At 44.1% G+C, this 23,949-nt stretch overlaps 1 protein-coding gene across 2 annotated transcripts in view; it reads left to right on the forward strand.

The window, feature by feature from the left end:
• Positions 1–19,108: 19,108 nt before the first annotated feature.
• Acox2 (acyl-CoA oxidase 2) overlaps positions 19,109–23,949 on the forward strand; it is a 30,927-nt gene continuing 26,086 nt past the window's right edge. Inside the window, exons 1-5 of one of the 2 annotated variants that reach the window (XM_006994742.4) lie at positions 19,109–19,213; positions 21,153–21,399; positions 22,007–22,169; positions 22,364–22,515; positions 22,828–22,935. In XM_006994742.4, coding sequence (XP_006994804.1) covers positions 21,240–21,399; positions 22,007–22,169; positions 22,364–22,515; positions 22,828–22,935 — 583 coding nt within the window. In that variant the 5' untranslated portion in view covers positions 19,109–19,213; positions 21,153–21,239. Of the gene's footprint in view, positions 20,218–21,152; positions 21,400–22,006; positions 22,170–22,363; positions 22,516–22,827; positions 22,936–23,949 lie in introns of both variants that reach the window. The other variant, XM_042284403.2, reaches the window with a different exon arrangement.

Raw genomic sequence — 23,949 nt, forward strand, 5'->3', positions numbered from 1 at the left:
GACAGCAGCATTGTGGGAGATCTTAGAAAAGTTCGGGCCCATGAGGCAGAGTAGGGATTGTTATGATATTTTGCACACGGGAGGGGGACCCCCAGCTGTGGGGTATCTCACACATGAGGGAAAACATGCTAGCATGCTGGGCAGATGCAGCAGTGGATGGTGGACTAGACACACCATGTGGGCATGGCAGCAGTGGTGGTGGTGGCAGACATCCATTCACGAAAAGAGTTTATTATAATAGGAGATAAAGAGACCGAAAGACAGAAGGGAGAGAGAGGAAGAGAGAGATGGGGGGTCGAGGGTGCACACTCATGGCAGGGAAAAAAGAGCAGAAGAGAGAGGGGGAAGGGGAGGGGTTTTTCCTTAAAATGAGGCTTTTATGTCAGGACACAGAGCGATGCCAAGAGGTGGGTCAGAATATTAACATTCCTCCGTTTCAATTATTATAAAAAAAAAAAAAGGTGAGTTATGGGAACAAGTGAGGGAATAAGGGGGCTGAATTTTCAAGACTGCTTCAAGCAGACAAGGGGCAAAGTGGGGAGGTGGAAGCCTGGAGTCACGCACGGCAGGAGATCTCAGGCATCTGTTCCTTGAGGGAGCTGAGAAGGCAGGTTGCAGCAGAGATGTTCCAGGAGGGGGAACGGCACACCAAATCAGGAGTGCAGGAGCCATGGCATCTGCTGTTTCTCTTGAGGTCAGGAAGGAGGAGTGAATCTGCAAAATATACTCCACAAATGGGTGGGCTCAGAATGGGCTCTGGAGATGGTTAGTTTTCATCAGACCAGATTTCTTGATGCAGTAGCAGAACTTTCCCCAGGAACCTGCAGGTGTCTGTAAGACAAGTGGAATAGAGTTAGCAAAAGGCTCGTGGCTTTGGGTTAAAAGGTATGAACATTTTCTGGCTTCAGCCCAATAATATCTTTAAATCTGTAACATGAGGAAATTTACTGAATGGAAGTAGTTGAGTGAGTGAAGGAAGAGGAGACTTCGCTAAACATCATCAGATCTGAGAAGGATATGTAAGTGAACAGAAGTGAGACAGCTTTTTTGTCTTTATATAAACAAACCAGGATATACTGAGAGCAGTCAATAGTAAAAAGTTACATTGAAATCTGTTCTGTGAGTTTATCTGATCCGGTAACAAGGTAAATTGTGTCTAGGCCTAGCAGTAGCCCTAGGAGAGGGAGGTCTGTGAATTTTATATGGAGAACTGAGAAAGCAGCTGAAGCAAAGCCTGGTCATGAAACGGAATCAGAGATCTGAGAAGGATAAATCATATCGGCGTGCAGACCAAGCAGCTTTCGAATCTAGCTCAGTTGGTAGAGCATGAGACTCTTAATCCCAGGGTCGTGGGTTCAAGCCCCACATTGGGTGCCAGATGAAAGGTGAATTGCTAACGGGTCTTATTAATAATAATAATAATAAAAAAAACCAGAGCCAGATATTGGAGTGAAAACTGAGAAATCAGAGAAGCAGAAAGAAGCCAGCCACATTCTTACCACTCAGAAATCCTCAACCAAGAGAGAGCTACTTCCTGTGTACTCATGCCTATATCCTTTCTCTGCCCTGCCATCTTACTTCCTCTCTCCACCCAGCTACACCACTTCCTCTCTGTCTGTACACACCTCCAGACCTCTATGGTTAACTAGTGCTGGGAATAAAAGGCATGTGTCACCACGCCTGGCTCTGTTCCCAGTGTGGCCTTAAACTCATAGAGATCCAGATGAATCTCTGCCTCCTGAATGCTAGGATTAAAGGTGTGTGCTACCACTACCTGACCTCTAAAAAAAATGTCTCATTGCACATGTGGTATAACCCTAGCCTCTTAGTGTTTGACAGACAATAATCTGTCATCTGAACAATCTTGCCACTTGAAACTTTAGTATTAATCTCTGTGCCTTGACAAAATAAGTATTCTGTTATATGTGAGATACATTTGTACATGTCTATAATAACTAACACCCACTCTAGACTTCTAAGAGATATAAAATTTAGGGTTTTGCCAATGCTGTGGCCCTTTTACCCTACTGAGCCAAAGATCCTAAATTGTACTTCAGTAGGAATGTTGACTTAATACACACACACACACACACACACACACACACACACACAAACTTGTGTATAATTCTTCTGTGCAATAATGCTAGTCATCACTGACCCTTTTATATATGTATTACATAATTCATCTAAGATATAAAGCTTTTAAAAACCACTTTATTGAAATGATGTCCTCCAAAGTAGCAATGTTCATAGAACTAACCTTTTTCCAGCCTTATGTTTGTGTAATCTTGATCATACCGTGACTACTCTTTTTAGCCAGTGTAACGCAAATAAACCCTTTCCTCCTCACTTTGCTTTTTGTCATGGTCTTTCATTCATCAAAGCAATAGTAGCCCTAAGACAGAGAGGAATTCCCTTGTCAGCCCTCTGTGATCTTCTACAAGTTGTTTCACTTTCCCATGCAGGGCTGGGTTTCTCCATTCTGAGTGGGTTTAGCTCAAGCTATGCAGTTTGCCCTGAGGACAAGAAGAGTCAGGGCTGGTTTCTAGTCTGTTGTGCCATTGCTCAGGCCGGCTTTGGATGCAGCTTCTGTTATTGCCTCTCCTTCAGCCATAATCAGCTGCTGAGTACTTGTGCTGGGCAAACACTTCCTGGTTACTTTTGCATTAATCTTATACACCACTCACTCTATAAACTTTCATATAACATGTAAAGTTCACATACATAGCAATATATTGTGGTGATATTGTGTTCCCCAATATATCATGCACCCTAATACATTTATCTGGGTCAGAGAATAGAACAGCCACTAGACAGAAATGGAGGCCAGAAAATGGTGGCACTCACACCTTTAACCCTAGCATTCCAGAGGCAGAGATCCGCCTGGATCTCTGTGAGTTCAAGGCCACACTGGAAACAGCCAGGCATGGTAACAAGAGCCTTTAATCCCAGGGAGCGATGGCAGAAAGCAGAAAGGTATATAAGGCTTTGAAGACCAGAAACTACAAGCTTTTGGCCAGTTAAGCTTTTAGGTTTTTGAGCAGCAGTTCAGCTGAGACCTATTCTGGATGATGACTCAGAGGCTTCCAGTCTGAGGAAACAGGATCAGCTGAGGAATTGGCAAGGTGAGGTAGCTGTGGCTTGTTCTGCTTCTCTGATCTTCCAGCATTTACCCCAATAACTGGCCTTGGGTTCGTTTTTATTAACAAGACTCTTTTTTAGATTCATGCTACAATATATACTTCTGAAAATCATAGATTTGTAAGACATCATTTCAAAAGCATTTTTCACCTGAAACCTTGTCTTTTAAGCTAATCATAGAATGTTTCTAAGAGCAGAAGAGCAGCTTCAGGGTGACAGAGACAAGAAACAGACTTACAGGCGTGCACATTGACCTGCACTTTCCCAGGTCTCCAACAGACAAAATATACAAAGAACACAAATTATGATTATTATTTTATTATTTTGGTTTTTTGAGACAGGGGTTTTATGTGTAACCTTGGCTGTCCTGGGAGTAGCTCTGTAGACCAGGCTGGCCTCAGAGATCCACCTGCTTCTGCCTCCTGAGTGCTGGAATTAAAGATGTGAACCACTGTGCCTGGCTCAACAAATTATTTTTAAATAACTATTCATACTCATCTAGTTCATCTTTTATGACCCAAGAAGCTGAAGGGACGCCTTCTTAGCATCCTCATCCTCATGGTTCTGAACTGTTGATGACACAGCTAATGGAGATTGGAAAAGAAAAATTAATCTTTTGTTTAAAATGTTTATTGCACTTGTTTATGTAGGTATAGGTATATTGTGGCACACATATTGGGAGCAGAGGACAACTTTTAGGAATTGGTTTTCTCCTTCCATCATGTGGTTCTTGAGGCTCGAACTCTACTTGTCAGACTTTGCATCAAGTGCCTTTACCCATGAGCCACCTCACTGGCCCAGAAAAAAACAAATTTTAAATGTCATTTGAGCATTCATTACTTACGTTTTTGATTTTGAAATGTTTAATTGCATTCAATTTGTTTATTTATTTATTTATTTATTTAGAGACAGGGCTTCTCTATACAACAGTCCTGGTTGTCCTGGAACTCTCTGTAGACCAGGCTGCCTGGCCTTGAACTCAGAGATCCACCAGCCTCTGCCTCCTGAGTGCTGGGATTAAAGGCACATGTGCTACCACTACCTGGCCTGAAAAGCTATTTTTATTAAAATAACAAGATGAAGTTCTTTTAAGAAATTATTATTTATTTTTATGTATATGGATGTTTTACCTGCATGTATGTTTGTGCAGCACATGCACGTAGTGCTTATGGAGCACAGAAAGGGCACTGGATTCCTGGGACTGGAGTTACAGAGAAGTGTGGGCTGTTGGGAATCAAAGATGGGTCCACTGCAACAGCAGCCAGTGCTTTTAACCACTGAGCTATCTCTCCGGCAAATGAAAACTTACAAAATTGGTTGATTAGTCACATGTAATCCCTACTGAAATCTCTAATTCATATACACACGAAGATGAGAACTCAAGACCCATAAGCACAGCAATACTTTCAAAGCAATTAACAGCTCAAAATACTAAAATGTCATCAAATCTTGGAGAAGAGTGTTCAAAAGGTAGATAGCAAGAATGGGGGAAGCATTTATAAAATTGGGTTTTGTAAGAAAGCCTTTTTTAGGTTTGGGCTAGGGGTTTGTTTAGGCACTCCTCAGGTGCAAGCACCTAGAGGATTCTCTCTCTCTCTCTCTCTCTCTCTCTCTCTCTCTCTCTCTCTCTCTCTCTCTCTCACACACACACACACACACACACACACACACACACACACACACACACACCTCATAGCTGCTATAAGAGAAATGGCAGACACCCTACTGAGAGTCCCCTTGTAACAGGGAAACTATGGAGGGCCTAAGCAAACAAAGGCTGCAGGGACACATCAAAGAGGGTGTGTCACATAATCAAGGGGTCAAAGCTCAGTTCCTTCACCATTGCCTGGGAGTATAAGACACTCTGACTACAAGCACATACTCTGGGCTACTCACCAATTTCATGACATAGAACCTCCTGTAGAAAGGCACCCCTGTTAATATTCTGACCTGCCTCTTGGCATCACTCTGTGTCTTGACATAAAAGCTTCATTTTAAGGAAAACCCCTTCCCTTCCCTCCCTCTCTTCTGCTCTCTTTCTTCTCTGCCATGAGTGTGCACCCTCGACCCCCCATCTCTCTCTTCCTCTCTCTCCCTTCTGTCTCTTTATCTCCTGTTATAATAAACTCTTTCTGCTCAGATGCAGAGCTTGGATTGTGAATGAATGTCTACCTGCTGCCACTGCCATGCCTTCATGGCGTGTCTCATCCATCGCCCACCGCTGCATCTGCCCAGAATGCCAGCATGTTTTCCCTCATTTCCCTGGCCAGCTGGGGGTCCCCCAAATGCAAAATATCATAACATTGGTGCTAGTGACTCGGCAGAAGCCCTCTGAGTGCTTTTCTCCTGCCCGCTGGCAGTCTGAGACACACTAGGAGCCCCGGAACCTTGAACACTCACTCATCCAACACCAGCATAATTCGTAAGACCCCCTTTGGTAAGCCTCTCTTGGCCATTTCCCTACAAGTGAGGATTTGCTCATCTCTTGACCATGGTCTCCCAAAGGTCTGGCGCTGGCACCACATGTCTTTCGGGCTCTAAGCCCTTCGGCCCCTGTCCCTACACATGGAGACAGCCTGTGCCCACTCAATTCCATGGCCCACAGCCTTCGTGACGATGGTCCACTGGCTGTCTTGCACTGTTCATCAGTCCTCGCTGACCCTCTGGGACGCTGGAGGTCAGTCTGCTAGATATGGTGATATTTTATTTGTGCTGAAATGTGATTTTATTTGTATGTTAATAAATAAAGTTGCCTGGGGTCAGAGCTAATTTAGCAGAAGTCTGGCAGTGGTAGCACATGCCCTTAATCCAATCACATGCCAGGCAGAGTCTGTGTGTTCAAGGACATAGCCAGCTTGGAGACACATGCCTTTTTAATCTCAATACCAACCATAGAGACCTGGAGGTCTGTACAGACAGGCAGTGACGAAGAGGTCATGTGGTTGGGTTTACAACCAATGAGAAGACAGAACAGAAAGTCAATAAAAAGATAGACATGTGGTAATATCGTGTTCCCTGAAATATTGTGCACTCTAATAAACTTATCTGGGGTCAGAGAACAGAACAGCCACTAGATACAGAGGCTAGAAAATGGTGGCACTCACACCTTTAATCCTAGCCTTCTGGAGGCATGGATCTCTGTGAGTGCAAGGCTACACTGGAAATAGCCAGGCATGGTGACTCACATTTTTAATCCCAGGAAGTGATGGCAGAAAGCAGAAAGGTATTTAAGGCATGAGGACCAGGAACTAGAGGCTGGTTAAGTTTTTAGGTTTTTGAGCAGCAGTTCAGCTGAGACCCATTCGGATGAGGACACAGAGCCTTCCAGTCTGAGGAAACAGGATCAGCTGAGGAACTGGCGAGGTGAGGAAGCTGTGGCTTGTTCTGCTTCTCTGATCTTCCAGCATTCACCCCAATACCTGGCTCCAGGTTTGTTTTTATGAATAAGAGCTGTTAAGATTCGTGCTACAATTGGTACCCAATGTGAGGCCAGACACACAGGAAGTAGGTCTCTTTCTGAGGGGAAGGATGACAGCGACAGCAAGGGGTAAGAAGGGGGTCTTGGTCTCAGCTCTTGGCTGCTGCTTGATCTCTGGTCTTTTAACTCTGCATTTGGCTCTGTGTTTCTTATTTAATAACACCGTTCAGAATTACATCTACAGCTGGACCTTTATCTCACTGTGGAAAATGTGTCTATGCCCCCCCACCACTGCCACCGACCCATGGCTTGGGTTTGTTCCTCTGCCGCAACCCCGGGGGTCCCTCTGCACTGCTACTCGGTTTCCTGGTCCCTCCACAGCACTGCCTCTGAGCTCCAATTCATTAGCTATAAAAGTTTTCCAGAAAAACCTCTCTCCCGCTTTCTTACAAAAAGTCTATTTCCAGTATGCAAATGGAAATATATGATTGATGTGACCACCTATATTTCTTTCTGACTGACTTTTAAATACTTCAATTTACCTGTTCCTTATCTGCTCAGTTTATTTTGGGGAAAAAAAAACTCACATGACCATGTGATCAGTCACCATATTTGATAAGGGTTGTCATGTGGTCAGGCAGACAACCATCTTTGCTAAGGTCAAAGGGGGACAGGTCATATAACCTCACTGCCATCTTTACTAAGGGCACCCCCTGTCCATGGCTCGAGCATGTGCAGGGCACCCGGTGCTCAGGCCATCTATACAGGGGAGAAGTCAGGAAATCACCTTGCACCACACATTGTTTTACCATTGTTTTATGGGCCAAGGAAAGTCCTCTGGTCTTGGCCTGGAATTCCCCAGCTACCACTCTCAGGCTTGAGTGGACTGGGCCCGGAGATCTATCCTCCCCACATTATGGTGATATAGTCAACTTGCCAGCTCATTTCATTGCCTGACTCAGTTGTGGGCAGGGGCAGCATGCTCCTGTGCTGGGATAAAGTGGCAACAGTAATGCTTAAGAGATTTTTAATTTTTTTTTAAAAATGCCATATACTTTATTTTTTATATTGCAAGAAGACATTTGAGAGATCTTGAATCTATCCTTGAAAGCAGTTTTTTAGGTCTCCTGATAAACGATTCAGGATATAAATACCAGTTACAAAAATATGAATTTAAACTTCTCATCAGGCTAACGACTTCTCTCTGTCCAATCTGTACCTGGCTCTCTCTAATAAAAGTTGTACATACTTTTAAACCCAAGTCTGTAATTTTGCTAGGACTCAAAAATATGCACCTAGATACTCATTACCTGCTTTTATATGATTTGGATTTCAATACTGATTGATAATACTAATATATCTAAAATGTTTATGTCCTTTTATAAAATAAGAATACATATAAGCCTTAGAGGATCAAAAGAAGCCAATGGATCCACTTCACAGAAGTCAAAAGGACTCCAGATAAGTACAATAGTACAGCCTGAGTTTTCAAACTCCTCCCCTCCCCAATTACTAAGGCTGTGAGCCTAAAGATTCCAAATAAGTTCATAAATTTAACTTTTGTCTCTAGTCTATCTGCTTCAACAGGTTTTCCACTTGACTGGCAGACACATCGAAGAGCAGTTGTGGACCACAACCTGCAGCGTTGGACACTGGGTTCCGCAGCTATGGATGCCAGCTGAGACTCTTGTCTACATGATTTGGGCCGATCCAGTTAAACACAATTGTTCCCTGTCTCTACATCTAGGTCAGATGACCAGATACTTCTGATAAATGCCCCATTGCCCAAATTCCCTCCTTACCTTTGACTAGCCAGGGTCCTGACCACCTGAACCCCATTTCAGCTTGAAGCAGTTATGGAGGAGAATGTGTTGTCCTCTGCTCCCTGCTCCCAAAACAGGCTAAAGGGCTAAGTTAAAGGTGAAACCCCTTTAGTAGGGGACCATATGGCTACCTAACACCTATTGATTTATGCAGAACCAAGGAAGTATATGACCTTAAGAAATAATTATTTCTATATAAGTCATTCAGGATTATAATCTGTCTCTAGACTAGAACTACAGGGCCTTAAAAATAGTAATAAATGTAGATATTACTGCCAATGGCTTAAAAAATGTCTCTCCTTACTCAGGGTCTATTCAGGCCTAAGAATGTAAGTCTCCTTGTCCTTACTAAATTTATCTGTTCAGATTAACAAAAGCTAATTTAGAGATTTATACCTATAGAAAAATTAAATAAATGATGGCATATGTTTAATAAGCAAGATATATATCCTATGATGGAGTTTCTGGTCCCATGAGAGGGTCCTTTTCTCAGAGGGAACCTTTTCTCAGAATTGGGCTGCACCCTGACTCACAAACACTTTTCTCCTGTTTCCATTCAGCCTTGGGATCTTTCCCATCACTCTTCTTTGCATTCACAGGAGACAGCAAGTCCTAGCCTTATGAAAGCTGCTCAGATATGGAGGACTTAAGGAATACTAGCTGATAGCCATTCATATCTAATAGACAGGCAGGTATATAGTCCTCAAATGCTCAGAGATCTGAAGAAGAATATGGCATTTAAAATGATGATCAAAAAGCGTTTTATATCAGACAGAGACTCCCAGATCCTAGCAGTGACCCAAGTTCTCCAAAGAATATGAGGCACCACGATGTCTCCACCTGGATGATGGCAACACTGACCTCTAGGCAAGATGCCCCAATGTGACACCTGCTACCAGGACCTGGCCACCTGTATGGACAAACACCAGGATATTAGAGAATTGATTGTACCCCTTTTGCTTAGACAAGGTAAGATCAGTCTTCTCTATGTCCCTCCTCCACAGGAAAAACTCCCACCTTATGGACCTGGTGGCCAAAGATTGATGCTGTTCTGATACTTCTGCCTCCAACGATGTGGAGACCTGGGTATGGACTGGTTCCTGTCATTTTTAATAGATTAAAAAGCTGTATAACTTTTCCTTCTAAGATCTCTGATTCTCTTTGATGACCAGGCTTTGCTTCAGCTGCCTTCTCAGTTCTCTATGTAAAATTCACAGGTCTCCCTCTCCAAGGGCTACTACTAGGTCTGGACACAATTTACCTTGTTACCAGATCAGATAAACTCACAGAACAGATTTCAATGTAACTTTTTACTACTGACTGCTCTCAGTATCTCTTAGAGAGTTAGATAAAAGAAACAGCTTCAAAGTTAGTTTATATGAAGATAGGAAAGTTGTCTCACATCTGTTCACTTACATATCCTTCTCAGATCTGATGATGTTTATGGAAGCCTTCCTCCTTCTTCACTCACCCAACCACTTCCATTCAGTGAATTTCCTCATGTTATAGATTTAAAGATATGTTTCACTGGGCTGAATCCAGGCCCTTTTATGTTCACACCTTTTAACCCAAAGCCATAGACTTTCCCTATGACACCGAGATGTAAATCTGTTTCAGTTGTTTTACACACTTACAGTTTCCTGCACAGATCCACCCCTCCTGTCAGACTTGTGCCATGACCAACCCTCAGGGGCTCTTCAGATACACCACCAGCCCCTGCACCAGCTCTGAGGATGCCTATCACCAACCGAGGATGCCAACTGCGTGAAAACTGACAGGTTAATTTCACCCATATACTTATTCGTGAAAACTTTGTTATCTCCTAATTCATTGACACTTTTTATAGGATGAATGGAGGTATTTCTACCTCCTGAGAAATATCAGATGCAATGGCTCCTGCACTCCTGATTTGGTGTGCCGTTCCCCCGAGCTCCTGGAACATCACTGCTGCAACCTGCCTTCTCAGCTCCCTCAAGAAACAGATGCCTGAGAGATCTCCATAATGACAGCTAACTGAATGCTTCTTCACTCACAGCTCCCACAATGTGTGACCCCAACTTTCCCCTCCCCACTTTGCTCCCAAATCAGCAGGAAGTAGTCTTGAGAATTTGGCATCCTCATTCCCCTCTACTTGTCATCTATAACTCACCTTTTAGAACAATGAAAATGGAGGAATTATAGTACTCTGACTCACCCCTTAAAGACCTGCCCAGAGTCCTGATGTAATCTTACATTGAAGCCCCCTTAAGAGGAAAAAACTCTTCCCCCTTCCTCTCATCAGAGGTAGCATGCATATCTCTCTCTCTCTCTCTCTCTCTCTCTCTCTCTCTCTCTCTCTCTCTCTCTCTCTCTCTCTCCTTCCCTCCATTTACTCTCCCCTCTGCCCAGATAAACTTGCCACATGGACATCACACTTGCCATGTGAGTGACTTTGCATCATGCCATACTGCTGTCCACTGAGCCTGCATGTTGTGCCTCACCCGCTACAGGGCACCTTGGTCCCAAACCCACACAGACCTCCCACACACTGTATCATTACACCAACCCAGCTGCCAAGCCGTCAGTCTACAAGAGTGACCTGCCTGCAAGATGTGCTGGTACAATAGTAACGCAAAGCTTGTGGGAGTCACCAACCAAGACCACTCCATAAAATGGAACCCATACTAGACACTGCTTGGGTGATCAAGACTGAGACTAGATAGGCCAGGAACCCAGGGAAAACAAATATGACTCCTAAAGACACTCTGCTATACTCATAGATTATGCCTTGTTCAGCCATTGTCCTGGCTAGTTTTACATCAATTTGACACAAGCTAAAGTCATCAAAGAAGAGGGAACTTCAATTAAGAAAATGCTTCCAGTCATGGTGGTGGCACGGGCCTTTAATCCCAATACTCAGAAGGCAGAGGCAGGTGGATCTCTATGAGTTTGAGCCCAGCCTGGTCTACACACACACACACACACACACACACACACACACACACACACACACACACACACACACACACACACAAGCAGCTTCAATAAGATCAGACTGTACACAAGCCTGTAGGGCATTTTCTTAGTGATTAATGTGAGAGGACCCAGCCCTGTAGCAGGAATTCTAATTGGTCTTAATAATAAAAACCAGAGTCAGATATCAGGATGAAAGCTGAAAGATCAGAGAAGCAGAGTAGCCAGCCACTAGAAAGACTTCTTACCTCTAGGAATCCTCAGACCTGAAAGGGCCCAAGCTCCTGTCTCCATCCTGCCTTATCACTTCCTGTCTCTGCCTAGTCATATCCCTGGGCTGGTGATCCCCTGAGCAAGCCATGGGGAGCAAGTCAGTGTTGTGGAATATTATTTTAAGATGTGTTACATTTGTTTATGCTGTAGAACATTTGTTCAATGATGCAAAGATGTGTTGCATTCTTTTATGTTACATTTGTTTAACTCTGTGAAGCTGTGTTACTTTACCTGTCTAAAACACCTGATTGGTCTAATAAAGAGCTGAACAGCCAGTAGCAAGGCAGGAAAAAGGATAACTTGGGCGGCATTCAGAGAAAATAAATAGGAATCTGGGAGAAAAGATCATGGAATGAGAAAAGGAGAGAAGACTCCAGGGGCCAGCCACCCAGCTACAGAGCAAGCCACAGAGTAAGAAAGGCATATGAAATAGAGACAGATAAAAGCCCAGAGGCAGAAGGTACATGGGATAATTTAAGAAAAGCTGGCTATAAATAAGCAAAGCTAAGGCTGGCATTTATAAGTAATAATAAGTCTCTGTACATGTATTTATTTGGGAGCTGGGTGGCAGGACCCCAAAAGAGCCAAAGAATAAAAAAGAAACCAAAAAACTACAAGCCAGTAAGCAGCACCCCTCCATGGCTTCTGCATCAGCTCCTGCCTCCAGGTTCCTGCCCTGTTTGAGTTTCTGTCCTGACTTCTTCTAATGATAAACAGTGGTGTAGAAGTGTAAGCATCTTCCTGCAGAGCAAACTGTACACTACCTTGGGGATACACTGGGGAGCTGTGTGGTCTCTTAGTATGTGAGTGTGTGTGTGTGCATATGAACATACCCATGCATATACACACTTTTGCATGTGCACACATGCACACATATGACACAAATAGGTGTGGGGCGTTTACCCACCACCCCCACAGCTTCCCAGAGTTTTCTTGAGTGTGAGCAGCAGGAAATATTAGATAGAAGGATTTATAGCGGAGAATCTTGCGGAGATAAACAGATAGAAAATAAAGGATAGCCTCGAGAGGGCCTGGAACCTATTCCAACAGGCCCGGACTGTCTCTGGTCCAGGGTTTTTATAGAGACGCCAAGGGGTGGAGCAAAAGACCTCCTCCCCCAGCATAGCCAAGTGCAGACCATCTCAGACACCTGCACTCAGGCCCGTGGTCCTGATCATCCTCTATTCGGACCTGCTGGGTAAAGCCACGAGGAACCCCAGAACGGGCTCCCACAGGTCCCCCCTTCTTAATATATAAAAAAATAACTATTAATGGCTTACAGCAATCTCCATAGCTGTTACACCTCCCAGTATGGGAGTAGAGGATGATATAGATGGCATTTCTCTTTTGAATTAGGTCCAAGGTGACCACAGCAGTCTTAGCTGCCTCAAGCCCTTTCTAAACCAAAACTCTTAAGGCGACTACAAACTTAAAGAATCCCTTAGCTTCAACTTTACCATTAACAGGTTAACATAAATATTGCTATACATAGTCACAATTCTCTCAATCTTACAACTCAAAGCAAACTCTTACCAGAACCATTAGAATTAGCATATATGGTGCTATATATAGTTAACAATTTTCTCCGTCTTACAACTTTAACTCAGTCATTTGAATTTTCTTGTTAACAGAACATAGGAAAAACTTCGATGTATTTACATCAAACTTAAATATTTTCTTAACTCCACAAAACCAGGGTGCATTAATATCAATAGGTTTCTGCGAACATAATTCAATCTCATAACTCCTCCTTTTCTTTATAATTTTTAAACAAAAACTCAAACCTAGTTAGAGGAACCCAAACTTATCTGTTTAAACAGTTTCATTTGTGACACAAAACCAGTTCCATAAGTAATTCCATTTTTACATAAACAGTTCCATAAAACAATTCATAAATCACCAGTTAATAAAGCATATATGCACACACAAAACTGCATCTTGATTCTAAGTAGAAATACATTTCTTCATTTAAACAGTTCCATTTTTAACCCAATTCCAGAAAACTGTTCCTAGGTCATTACTATAAGTAAGCTCAAAATTGTCCCATTGCAATGAAATCTCTATTGTTCATTTCATTTAAGTACCAAAATTCAAATGATAAATATTGGTACTAGCCTTCCAAATTTGAAGAAATCCATAACCAAAATGTTTTTGTAATTTTATCTCATTTTAAGTTCAAAAAGTTTAAATAAGAAATAAATTCTGGTATCAGGCTTTTACTTCCAAATATGAAGAGACTTTTTTAACCAAAACTTTTTGCAGTTAATAATTTTTGTTCAAACGAGCGTCTCTGCAACTTTTGTTCTCACAGACAGACCTTTTTAGTTATAGTAAGATTTTAAACCGCACCGTTTTTGCTGTTAGCTCAGGTTTTTCTGTGCTGCGTTGATATTCCACGGATCTCAGTGCGGATGCCTTGTGCTGGTTCTGGCGTCCGCCATTCTTAGCTTCTTAGCGGCTTCTGGAGCGTTTGAAACCATTCAGACTGCCTACTTTGCAGTCTACTAGGACACTATCTCCTGTGTCTCAGGTGTTTTCACCATATACATTAATAGACTCACACTTAACCTTTACACTTTTTCACAAACTCACATATAACATTTTTTTGCCTTGCAAAGCATTTAGACTCATATTCAACATTTACACATTTTTACAAACTCACATACAACATTAATATCTACTTATTTATACTTTATAGAACTACTTTAGCAAATATATTTCCTATTAATTCTTATATTCATTCCATCTTATTTCTTATTTAAACTTACATTTACAACTAGCATCTTACAAGCTTATTACTACATGTCTTAAGACTACCTTAGATACTTCTTACAAGCTTATATTCTTAAAGGAACTCTATAGATCTATTTTACAAACTTATATAGGCTACCATTAGCATATATCTAACTTAGCAAACACCTAAAGATTTCTTAACACAGATATAACAAGACAGAATTTCTACAAACTCACATATCTTATTTTCATTTTTCTACTTCTTACTCTTAATTATTATCACTATCTCTATTATAAAGATTCTCTTAACTAGACAGGAAGTATGTACATCATTTCTAAAGTTTACAGTTTATAGTTAGCTTTGTTATAAAGCACTGGGATTTAGTGAGTGTTGTCATTATAGAGTTGTGATACTTGTTGCTAGGGGATTGTAACATTCTCAGGACAAAGCCACACCCCAAAGTTGTGAGTGGGCCTTTTTGAACTGGCAGAGATGCACTGTCAGCGGTAAGCAGTTTTTAACTAGAGGTTGTCCCTTCACTCAAATTCATAATAGCTCCCCTAAGAACTTCAATTCAAACAAACGTTTCTATCACAGCAGTACTTTTGGTTTGTTCTACTGAAAAACTTTATGCTGAGGGTGAAGTTATCATATTTAGCTGCTGTAAAGCTCTTTGCCAAAAACTGAACAGCTATTATGTGGTATTTTAAGGATTTTAAAGTGACTCGTTTGCTCTTATAGGTAGCTTTTTTGTCATCCAATTACCGTAAAAACTTTGCACAGCTATTAGGCTAAATAAGGCATTTTACCAACGGAGCCCCAAACCGCGAAGCACCTAGTTCCATATTCTTTCAATTTTTCATTGGAACTGACACTTAAACCCTTAGACAACTTTTCCCCTTATTCTTTTAAAAGCTGTATTTTAATTTTAGAGCTGACAAACGTGTTTCAGGGCAATGTTGCCATCTTTAGCAGAAAAACTACCTTTCCCAGAATGCATTTCCCTTATATCAGTCCATAATAATATCAGTCCCTTATATCATTTCCCATATTTCTTTTCGGGTCTGAGAGTCAACTGGTTCTCTTTTACTAGACTTGCTTACAAATTCTTGCCCGGGAGGTTTGAACAAAGTTTTTTGCTTTTGCAATGGGAGATTTGAACAAGCATTTTACATTTTCAGCTATGGGACATTGGGATGTTTCTGGTGTCTCCTCAGCTGGCTTTAACAGGTGTCTCAACTTCACTTGACACTGGCCCTGGATCAGAACCGCACCTGCCTCGTTAGCCGGCATTGAGGCTGGCATTTCTGATAGCAACTTTCCTCGGGGCTTGTGTTTGTTTTAGCCAGTCAGTGAAAAACAAGATCATTTACAACAGCTTTTCCATAGCTCCTTCAGAGATTTTCTCCCACTGATTTATCTCATTTTGCTTGCTCCTTCCTTCCCCAGATGCAGAGCTTCAGCTATCTGTCTGCGGCTCTGTACCTCTGCTAGCTGCCTTTAGAGGTAGGGGCTTTTTTTCTCCCCCGAATCTGCCTCCAATTCTAGCAGCTTTTTCAGGTCATACATTTTCTGGGGAGGAATCTGTCCCTTCTGTTTCTTCAGAGTCTTTCTCCCAGACAGTTACCAGTTTGGTCTCAGTTGATCCAGCTACCCCAGAAACAGTTTCTGACACTATAGCGGCTTTCCCTGCTCCTGAAGGTAGGGGTTTTTTGTCCGTTTCTGTTTTCGGGGTCTGTGTGGTTTGTGTACAGACTGAAAATCTAACAAGGGAGGTTTTTGCCATTTCTAAACTCCCATTAGGACAGGTGTTTTGCCTCATCAGGCCTTCACCTGGCCCAGTCCCCCAGTGGGTTGTGTTTACTTGTCTGGGTGCTCAAGGACAGAGCTTATGCCAGAGGCAATCACCCCTCAGGGCTACACTCCCTCATCTCAGGGAGTCAGTTGAAACAAAGCTTTTCTCAAAGAGATGCTTTCTCTGACAGAAAAGAAAGCTTTACTCCTGGTTAGTTCTGTTCTGCCCTGGCTGGGCTCTTTCTCCAGACAGCGTTCTGACTCAGCAGCACGACTGCTTCAGACACAGTTCAGCTTTACTGTTTTCCCAGAAAGGTCCTTTCTCTGATAGGAAAGCTTTTTCTCAGATTTCTTTTTGTAGTTGTGGACCTATCAACCCGGGACTTGTAGGAAAGTGGATAACTGTGCCGTTCCCACTGGCTTTAGTTTTGTTTGTTCATTAGCAATCTTCCCCTGGGTCCTGCACCTTCCTGCCTCAGCTCTGTGCTCCAGGAAGTTTACAACTGCAGGAACCCTAGTATCCCCGAAATGCACTCCAACTCAGAGACGCTGGCCAGTCGCCTCTGGGTTTTCGGTCACAAGGGAGGATACAATGCTAACAGTTTGCATTGCTTCAGGGGATCTTTGCATTAGGACGATTAGGAGCACCTTTTCATTCTGAAATGCTCACTCAGAAACAAAGCACTTGATGCCTCAGCTTGGCTGTAACTGAAAAGCTTGGCTTTTTTGCTTTCCTCAGGTAAAGTTTTCTGCCCTTTTGGGCTCTCTGTAGCTCTTCACCCACACTCTCCCCAAGCGTTTCCCTCAGGGTACTCTGACCCACTGTCTTTTACTAGCTTGAAGAGACAGAGCTTAGAAGGGGTTTTTAGAAACTTGTCCTTGCCTCCTGCATTGCAGGGATGATTTTTAAAGCTTGAAAGAACTTAGAGGTTTTGCTGTCTTAAGAGGTTTAGTTGTTTTCCCTTAGAGCTAATCACAGGTGGTCCCCATACTAATATCTTCAGGTGATTCTAATTTTTGTCATCTCAGAAAGTTAAAGGCTTTAGTTTTTAAGTTTAAGAGAGCTTTTGAGAAAGATTAAGGCTTTTTAGAGAGATTTTTCCCCCAAAATTTTCCAAGAAAGGCTTTAGTTTAAGAGAAAGATTCTTTTTCCCCAGGAGAAAGAGCAACTTTCCCCAAAACTTCCCAACTTTAAACTTTGACTTCTTACACCCCCATTTTTGCTTCAGGGAGAAATTACTTTCTCCTGCTGCTTGGACTTGGCATTTCAGCTGTCCCCAGGTCAAAAGCTTCCATAGGAAACTTTTTCTTCCCCATAAGCTCAAAGAAGAGCTTTTTTACTACCCGAAAAGCCCAAAGAAAGATTTTTTTCCCCAGTTTGCTTTCAAAGCCCCCAAAGTTAGAAAATTGAGTTTTTCTGTCTAGTTGCCTTACTTATTTTTTCCTACACAATCTTATACTTTTAAGTTTTTCCTAACTATATTACTACCCTATATCTTATACTTATCACAGATAGAAATTGAGAAAGGGATAGAAGATAGAAAATTTTGACAGAAGAGAATTTCGCTGCAGCATCGGACATCCTTCCAGTCCGCTTTCCTTTTCTCTCGAGGATAAAACCCCCGCCTCACCAAAAATATATATATATAAAAATATATATATTCCATAACACCGGCATGCCTTTCCACTGGCAGGGCTAACTCAGCACTTTCACCAAAAACTCTGTAATAAAACTATTATTTTCCTTTATCTTTAGTCCCTATTACTTTGTCTTAAGTCCCTGTTCATTTGTCTTTAGTCCCCCCTTTTTTTTTGTTCCCTTTTTTTTCCGTCCCTTTTTTTTCTTTAGTCCCTTTTTTTTAGTCCCTTTTTAGTCTTTAGTCCCTTTTTTTCTTTAGTCCCTGTTCACGGCGCCATTCTGTGGGGCGTTTACCCACCACCCCCACAGCTTCCCAGAGTTTTCTTGAGTGCGAGCAGCAGGAAATATTAGATAGAAGGATTTATAGCGGAGAATCTTGCGGAGATAAACAGATAGAAAATAAAGGATAGCCTCGAGAGGGCCTGGAAACTATTCCAACAGGCCCGGACTGTCTCTGGTCCAGGGTTTTTATAGAGACGCCAAGGGGTGGAGCAAAAGACCTCCTCCCCCAGCATAGCCAAGTGCAGACCATCTCAGACACCTGCACTCAGGCCCGTGGTCCTGATCATCCTCTATTCGGACCTGCTGGGTAAAGCCACGAGGAACCCCAGAACGGGCTCCCACAAATAGGGAGATGGACAAGGTCCCAGATAGGAAGACACCTACCCAGAATCACCAAGCTTCAGAAGTCTTGCCAGGAGACCTGGCTCTGTGACTTCTTTCCCAATATTGCACAAATGGAGCAGGAGTTCATCTTTGTCACCTGACATTTGGTTCAAATTTCAGGTTGGTGATTTATTTATTGCACAACCTGGACACATGGCATTACCTAGGTCTTCACTTAACACATGAAGATTCACCCTACCTTCTCTGGGAAAGGGTGGAGGGAAAAGAAGCTCTCAGTCTGCCTCACTCACTTGTGGAGACCTGGTTCTCCTCAGTACCCTACATAACATACTGCAGTACTCCTCAAATACTGAGCCAGGAGTCAGGGGTCAGGTGTACATCAGTGATGAGCATGATACAGACAAGGGCACATTTAGAGCAAAGCCATTCACTTCACAGAGCAGTCCTTTCCCATAAGAATCACTGGGAAGCCTGCTCAGCTCATGTGACACTTACAGGCAAGTAGGGTCAACCAGGACTTTGTCCAGGATCTCCCTGTGGAAACACCACCATGAAACATGGCTTTAGGTCCTAGCACCTCAAAAGGATCCCCAGCTCTGAGACGGGAGGCTGAATCTTTCCAAGAGCGCCTAGCACCTGACACAGTACACCCCACCTGCCCAGGAACACTGGCAGGAAAGAGCAGGGCAGTGCTCTGGCTGGGCCTGTAAATTCCAGCCCTAAGGGAGGAGAAAGGGGTGGAGCCAACAGTCTGAAGATTGGGCCAGTCAGAGAGAAGCCAGCCCAGGCGACAGAGCTGCCCCAGGACAGAGGTGAGTGAAGGAGAGTCCCAGGCCGCAAATGGAGAACTGACAGACCCTACCTAAGGTGCAGCAGGAGCCTAGACACCCTTAATGGCTTTGAGCGCTGCTGTTCTCCCGTCCCTCTTATTTACAAGCACCTCCTAGAGGCAGCCAGTTTAAACTTTGGTAGGGGGAAGCTGGTAAGGGCAATAACAAAAATGTAATGAGTAACTTGTCCAGCCTGTTAGACGGTTAGAGCAGAGAGAGGGTATCAGCAATGTAGGTAGGGGGCTTGGGCTGTTAAAGGAGGTGCAGGGAGCGTCACTGAGGTCTGATACTGAGGCAAGACAGGGGAAGCCATGGTGACATCTGAGGAAAGAGTGTCTAGGCAGAGGCAGGGCCCCGGCAAAGGCTGGCCATGGCAGGAGGCTGGAGAGCTGGGGAATAGCAAGGGTATCTGGCACAGAGGAAGCTAGAGGCAAGAAGAGGCAGCTAGGCAGCCTCACAGGAAGGCAAGCAGACAAAGGGCTCTTGTACATGCCAGGTCCCTGTCAGTACCCCACAGCCCCACTTCAGAAGCCTGCCTGGGCTAAGGCCTGACAAGGGTACCCTTTCCTCAGTCCTGTGTCCTCACTATGAAATGGCTAGGCCCTTACTATGTAGGCTCAGGAGAGGAAGGAAAGGAAAGCAGGTGACAGCCACACTCTGGGACAAGGGAGACACAATGCCACCTTCCTAGCACTCACTGCTTGCCCAGTTCTTACAGGAATGTTCTGTTGGGAGGGTTGCATTTCTGTAAGGTCTCCAGAGGCTGGAACTCACTAGGAACACTGCAGAGCTGAGCCTTGGCCAGGGAGAATAGGGCAAAGATCAGGAAGAGAGGGGGGTTGGGAATAAGGTACAGAGCGGGCAGCCTAGCTGCAGGGAAGCACGTGGTCATGAAAGGACTCCTTTCTGCAACCGACTCCCTTCTGGACACTGAGGATCCACTCACAAACAAGAAAGGAAAACATGACCAGAGACACTGGGGCCAGGTGAGAGGTGAAGGTGGCTGAGTGATAGCCAAGGAGATGGCAAGGAACAGATGGAGTTTGGGTGCTCAAAGAAGGTGAATGGATGAGTCTAGCTGTTGACTCACTGTGAGAGAATAGGGGTTTTGAAAAGGCCAAGGGTTTGGTTGAAGGAGGCAGGAGCCACCTTGGCTATAGGGAACTCTGGGGACATGGGGGGGACACTTCACAGGAAGAGAGCAAACTCCCCCGCTCTGTCTTCTTTTTACAAGTGTCCCTTCTTCCTCCTCTTCCCTCCATCCTCTTCTTCTACAGTGACAGGAACTTAACCCAGGGCCTTGTATGTGCTAGGCAAGCACTCTCCTACTCTTCTATTACCATTTTGAGACACAGTGTCACTAAATTACCCAGACTGTCCTTGAATACATTCTGTACTCCAGGTAGGTCTTGTGATCTTTGCTTCCCAAACAGATGGAATTACAGGCCTATGCCATCAGGCCCCACTGCACAGTACTCATTAGGTATCGCAGAAATGGAGATGAATGAAGTGAGTGGGACCACAGCATCCCTGCAGTGAGGTCCCAGTAAGGTGATAATGGGGTCTGACACAAAGGTATATGCTTTGTGTCAGACCCCAGCCAGCTCTCAGCCAGCTCTAGTAGTAGCAGCTCACAAAACCTCTCTAGGACTGTCCTCTTCCACATGCCTCCCACTGACTCTTCATGAAAACTATCCCAGGCATTGCTATGACACAAGCTATAGAGGGTGGAATAGGAGCTTTGTGGTCAAATCATCATGACCTTGGCTACTTCACACAGCAACCCAGGCTGCATTCACTCATGAACAATGTATGGACCACAGCCAGTAGCCATGAGAACAGGGTAGGAGTGTGATGTCATTCGGGTAATTAAGACAGGCTCTGACTGACCTGAGCCCTGGGCAATGCCTTTTGCATGCAGGTTCTTGGCTCCTCCCAGTGCTCAGAGCAGACCCTCAAGGCAGCCAGGCCAGAAGTGTTTCTCTCTCAGACACCAGGCAGATCCAAGATGGGGAGCCCAGTGCACCGAGTATCACTGGGAGACACCTGGAGCAGGCAAGTTCACCCTGACATAGACAGCGAAAGGTGTCTACCATCCTTCAGTGTGGAGCGGCTCACCAACATCCTTGATGGAGGCGTCCACAACACTGTGCTGAGGAGGAAAGTTGGTAAGCAGAGGCAGGAGGCCAAGAGTTGACTTTGAACCTGTATGTTTTTTTTTTCTAGAATAGTCCTTTAATTCTGTACGCCTCCTTTAACTAATGGTCATTGTTGTTGCTTGCTTACTCTTTTGAGACAGAGACACTTATAGCCCAGGCTGGCCTCAAACCACTACATAGCCAATGATGATCTAGAACTTTCTGCCTCTACCTCCCAAATGCTAGGTTGAAGGTGTAGGCTGCTGTGCCTGGTTTCTATGGTTCTGGGGAACTGGTGCTATGGATCAAAGCCAGAACTTTATTCATTCTGGGCAGTCATTCTACCAACTGAGTTCCATCTATAAGCCTAGTCCCTCCTTCAAGTAACAAGATGGTCCTTGACACCAGACACCTGGGCAACAGAATATCCACATGCTGGTCCTGGTTCCACCAGAGCATAGCTTTGCATGAGCGGTCAGAGCACATTTCTCTCCTCAGGGGTCTCAATGGTTTCATTTGTTAAATGACAGTGACAACTGACCTCCTTCCAAAATCCATGAGGCAAGCGGGTGGGAAAATTTGAAGGTATCAGGAACCTTCTCCAAGCCACCAAAGTCCTCTGTTCTCTCTGCTGCAGAAAGCATCGTCCAAGGTGACCCAGTGTTCAACCTGAAGGACCATTACTTCATGACTCAGGATGAGCAATACGAGGCTGCAGTTCAAAAAAGATTCCACCTTGAGATGCTAGCCCGGCGTCTGGGCTGGTCAGAAGGCAGTCCTGAACGCAGTTATGCTGACAGGTGCTCATTGGGGCAGCCCCACCAGAGAGGATTGCCTGCAATCCCTGGGCCCATGAGACATTTCCCTCAGCAAAGGACGACTTACTGGAAGATTAGCATGCCAGATGGCCCTTCCCTCCTGTGCCCTACCCAGGTTGAACATTGATGGACCCATCTTCCAGAGGCTACTCATCTATAACTTCTCTCCCCCACAGGGTACTTTCTGGATATGCCAACTTAAGCTTACATGGTATTGCCATGAATGCTCTAAGAAGCCTGGGCTCAGATGAGCAGATTGCCAAATGGGGCCAACTCGGCAAAAATTTCCAAATCATCACAACATATGCCCAGACAGAACTGGGACATGGTGAGCCAGAGCTACTGCATAAGTGTTCAGACTACACAACTCCAGGGGACCTATTCATAGCTCATAAATATGCATGCTAATTTGGAAACGTCCCAGCAGATGGCAGTCACGGGTCTTGAGGAAGGAATGCCTTTTTCTAATGTGTATACATACATTGTATGAGCTACCAGAGGGGCAGGTTATTCCTCTTGGAAGTGTTAGCATGCATTCCTATGTCCTCACACAGCCCATAGATAAAGGGAGAGAGGGCTGCAAGTGCATCCAGGAGCTCACCTTGGCTCAAACAGTCTAATTCTCCTCCTTGATCCCAAGGGACATACCTGAGGGGCCTGGAGACCGAAGCCACCTATGATGCAGCTACCCAGGAGTTTGTGATACACAGCCCTACAATGACTGCCACCAAGTGGTGGCCTGGGGACTGTGAGTATCTTCCTTCCTATTTCCCTTTCTCTCCACAATGAAGACTAAGCTGGAGCTGAATAGCACTAACTTTGATGCCCAACAGACATCAGGTTGATTTTCTGTTCTAGGCTGATTACCTTGAAATCAATTGAAATAGGTAGGATGTAAGAACTTCCTTAGTAAGTGGCAGGAAGGTCTCAAAGGAGCTTTGAGTAGATAAGGAAATGCTCCCACCCTGTGGGTGATAAGGGCCAAGAACATACCACATATGCACTGCCCTGACACAACATATGTGTGATGCACACAACACACACACTACCTCACAGAGAGATATGCAAGCATAAAACACAAATAAACACATACTGCCCCCTACAGTCACAGATACATACAACATGCATTGTCTCACAACACAAACTTTGTCCCTACAGACATGTACACACTGCCCATACATAGACAACACGTAGATGTAAACATACACATACTGCCCCCCCCCAGACACACATGTGAGAAGAATCCTGTGGCCAGTCTGGCTGGTCTCACTCTGGCCCCTGTAGGAGGCTAGTTACCTTCATTTCAAGGCATTGTATTTCTGTTCTCAAGCAGACACACCTGTGCATATACACACCACACATACCCCAATGTGTATGTACATAAAACTGACACCCACATGTAGGTACACAGCGTACACTACCACCATACAGACACACCTATACATGTATATAACACACAGACACTACCTTTATCAACACATGTACACAAAAATATGCACACTACCCCATCACAGACACTCATGCATGTATAGAACACATATGCTGCCCCTCTAGACACACTTATGTACATATAACAATACTCATACACACACACCACCTAGTCTTATCCTAAGAGCTTCCCACAACATCATGTTTTAGCCCCTCAAGTTAACAATAAGCTTGCCACCTACCAAAACACATGCCCTGAAACTAGTTAGTGACTAAACATCCTCCCTGCCCCTGCCACTCCATACTCAGACAAGATCCAACCACATAGATAGCA

Source organism: Peromyscus maniculatus, chromosome 9 (assembly GCF_049852395.1).
Source record: "Peromyscus maniculatus bairdii isolate BWxNUB_F1_BW_parent chromosome 9, HU_Pman_BW_mat_3.1, whole genome shotgun sequence".
In the NCBI taxonomy this organism is placed as follows: domain Eukaryota; kingdom Metazoa; phylum Chordata; class Mammalia; order Rodentia; family Cricetidae; genus Peromyscus; species Peromyscus maniculatus.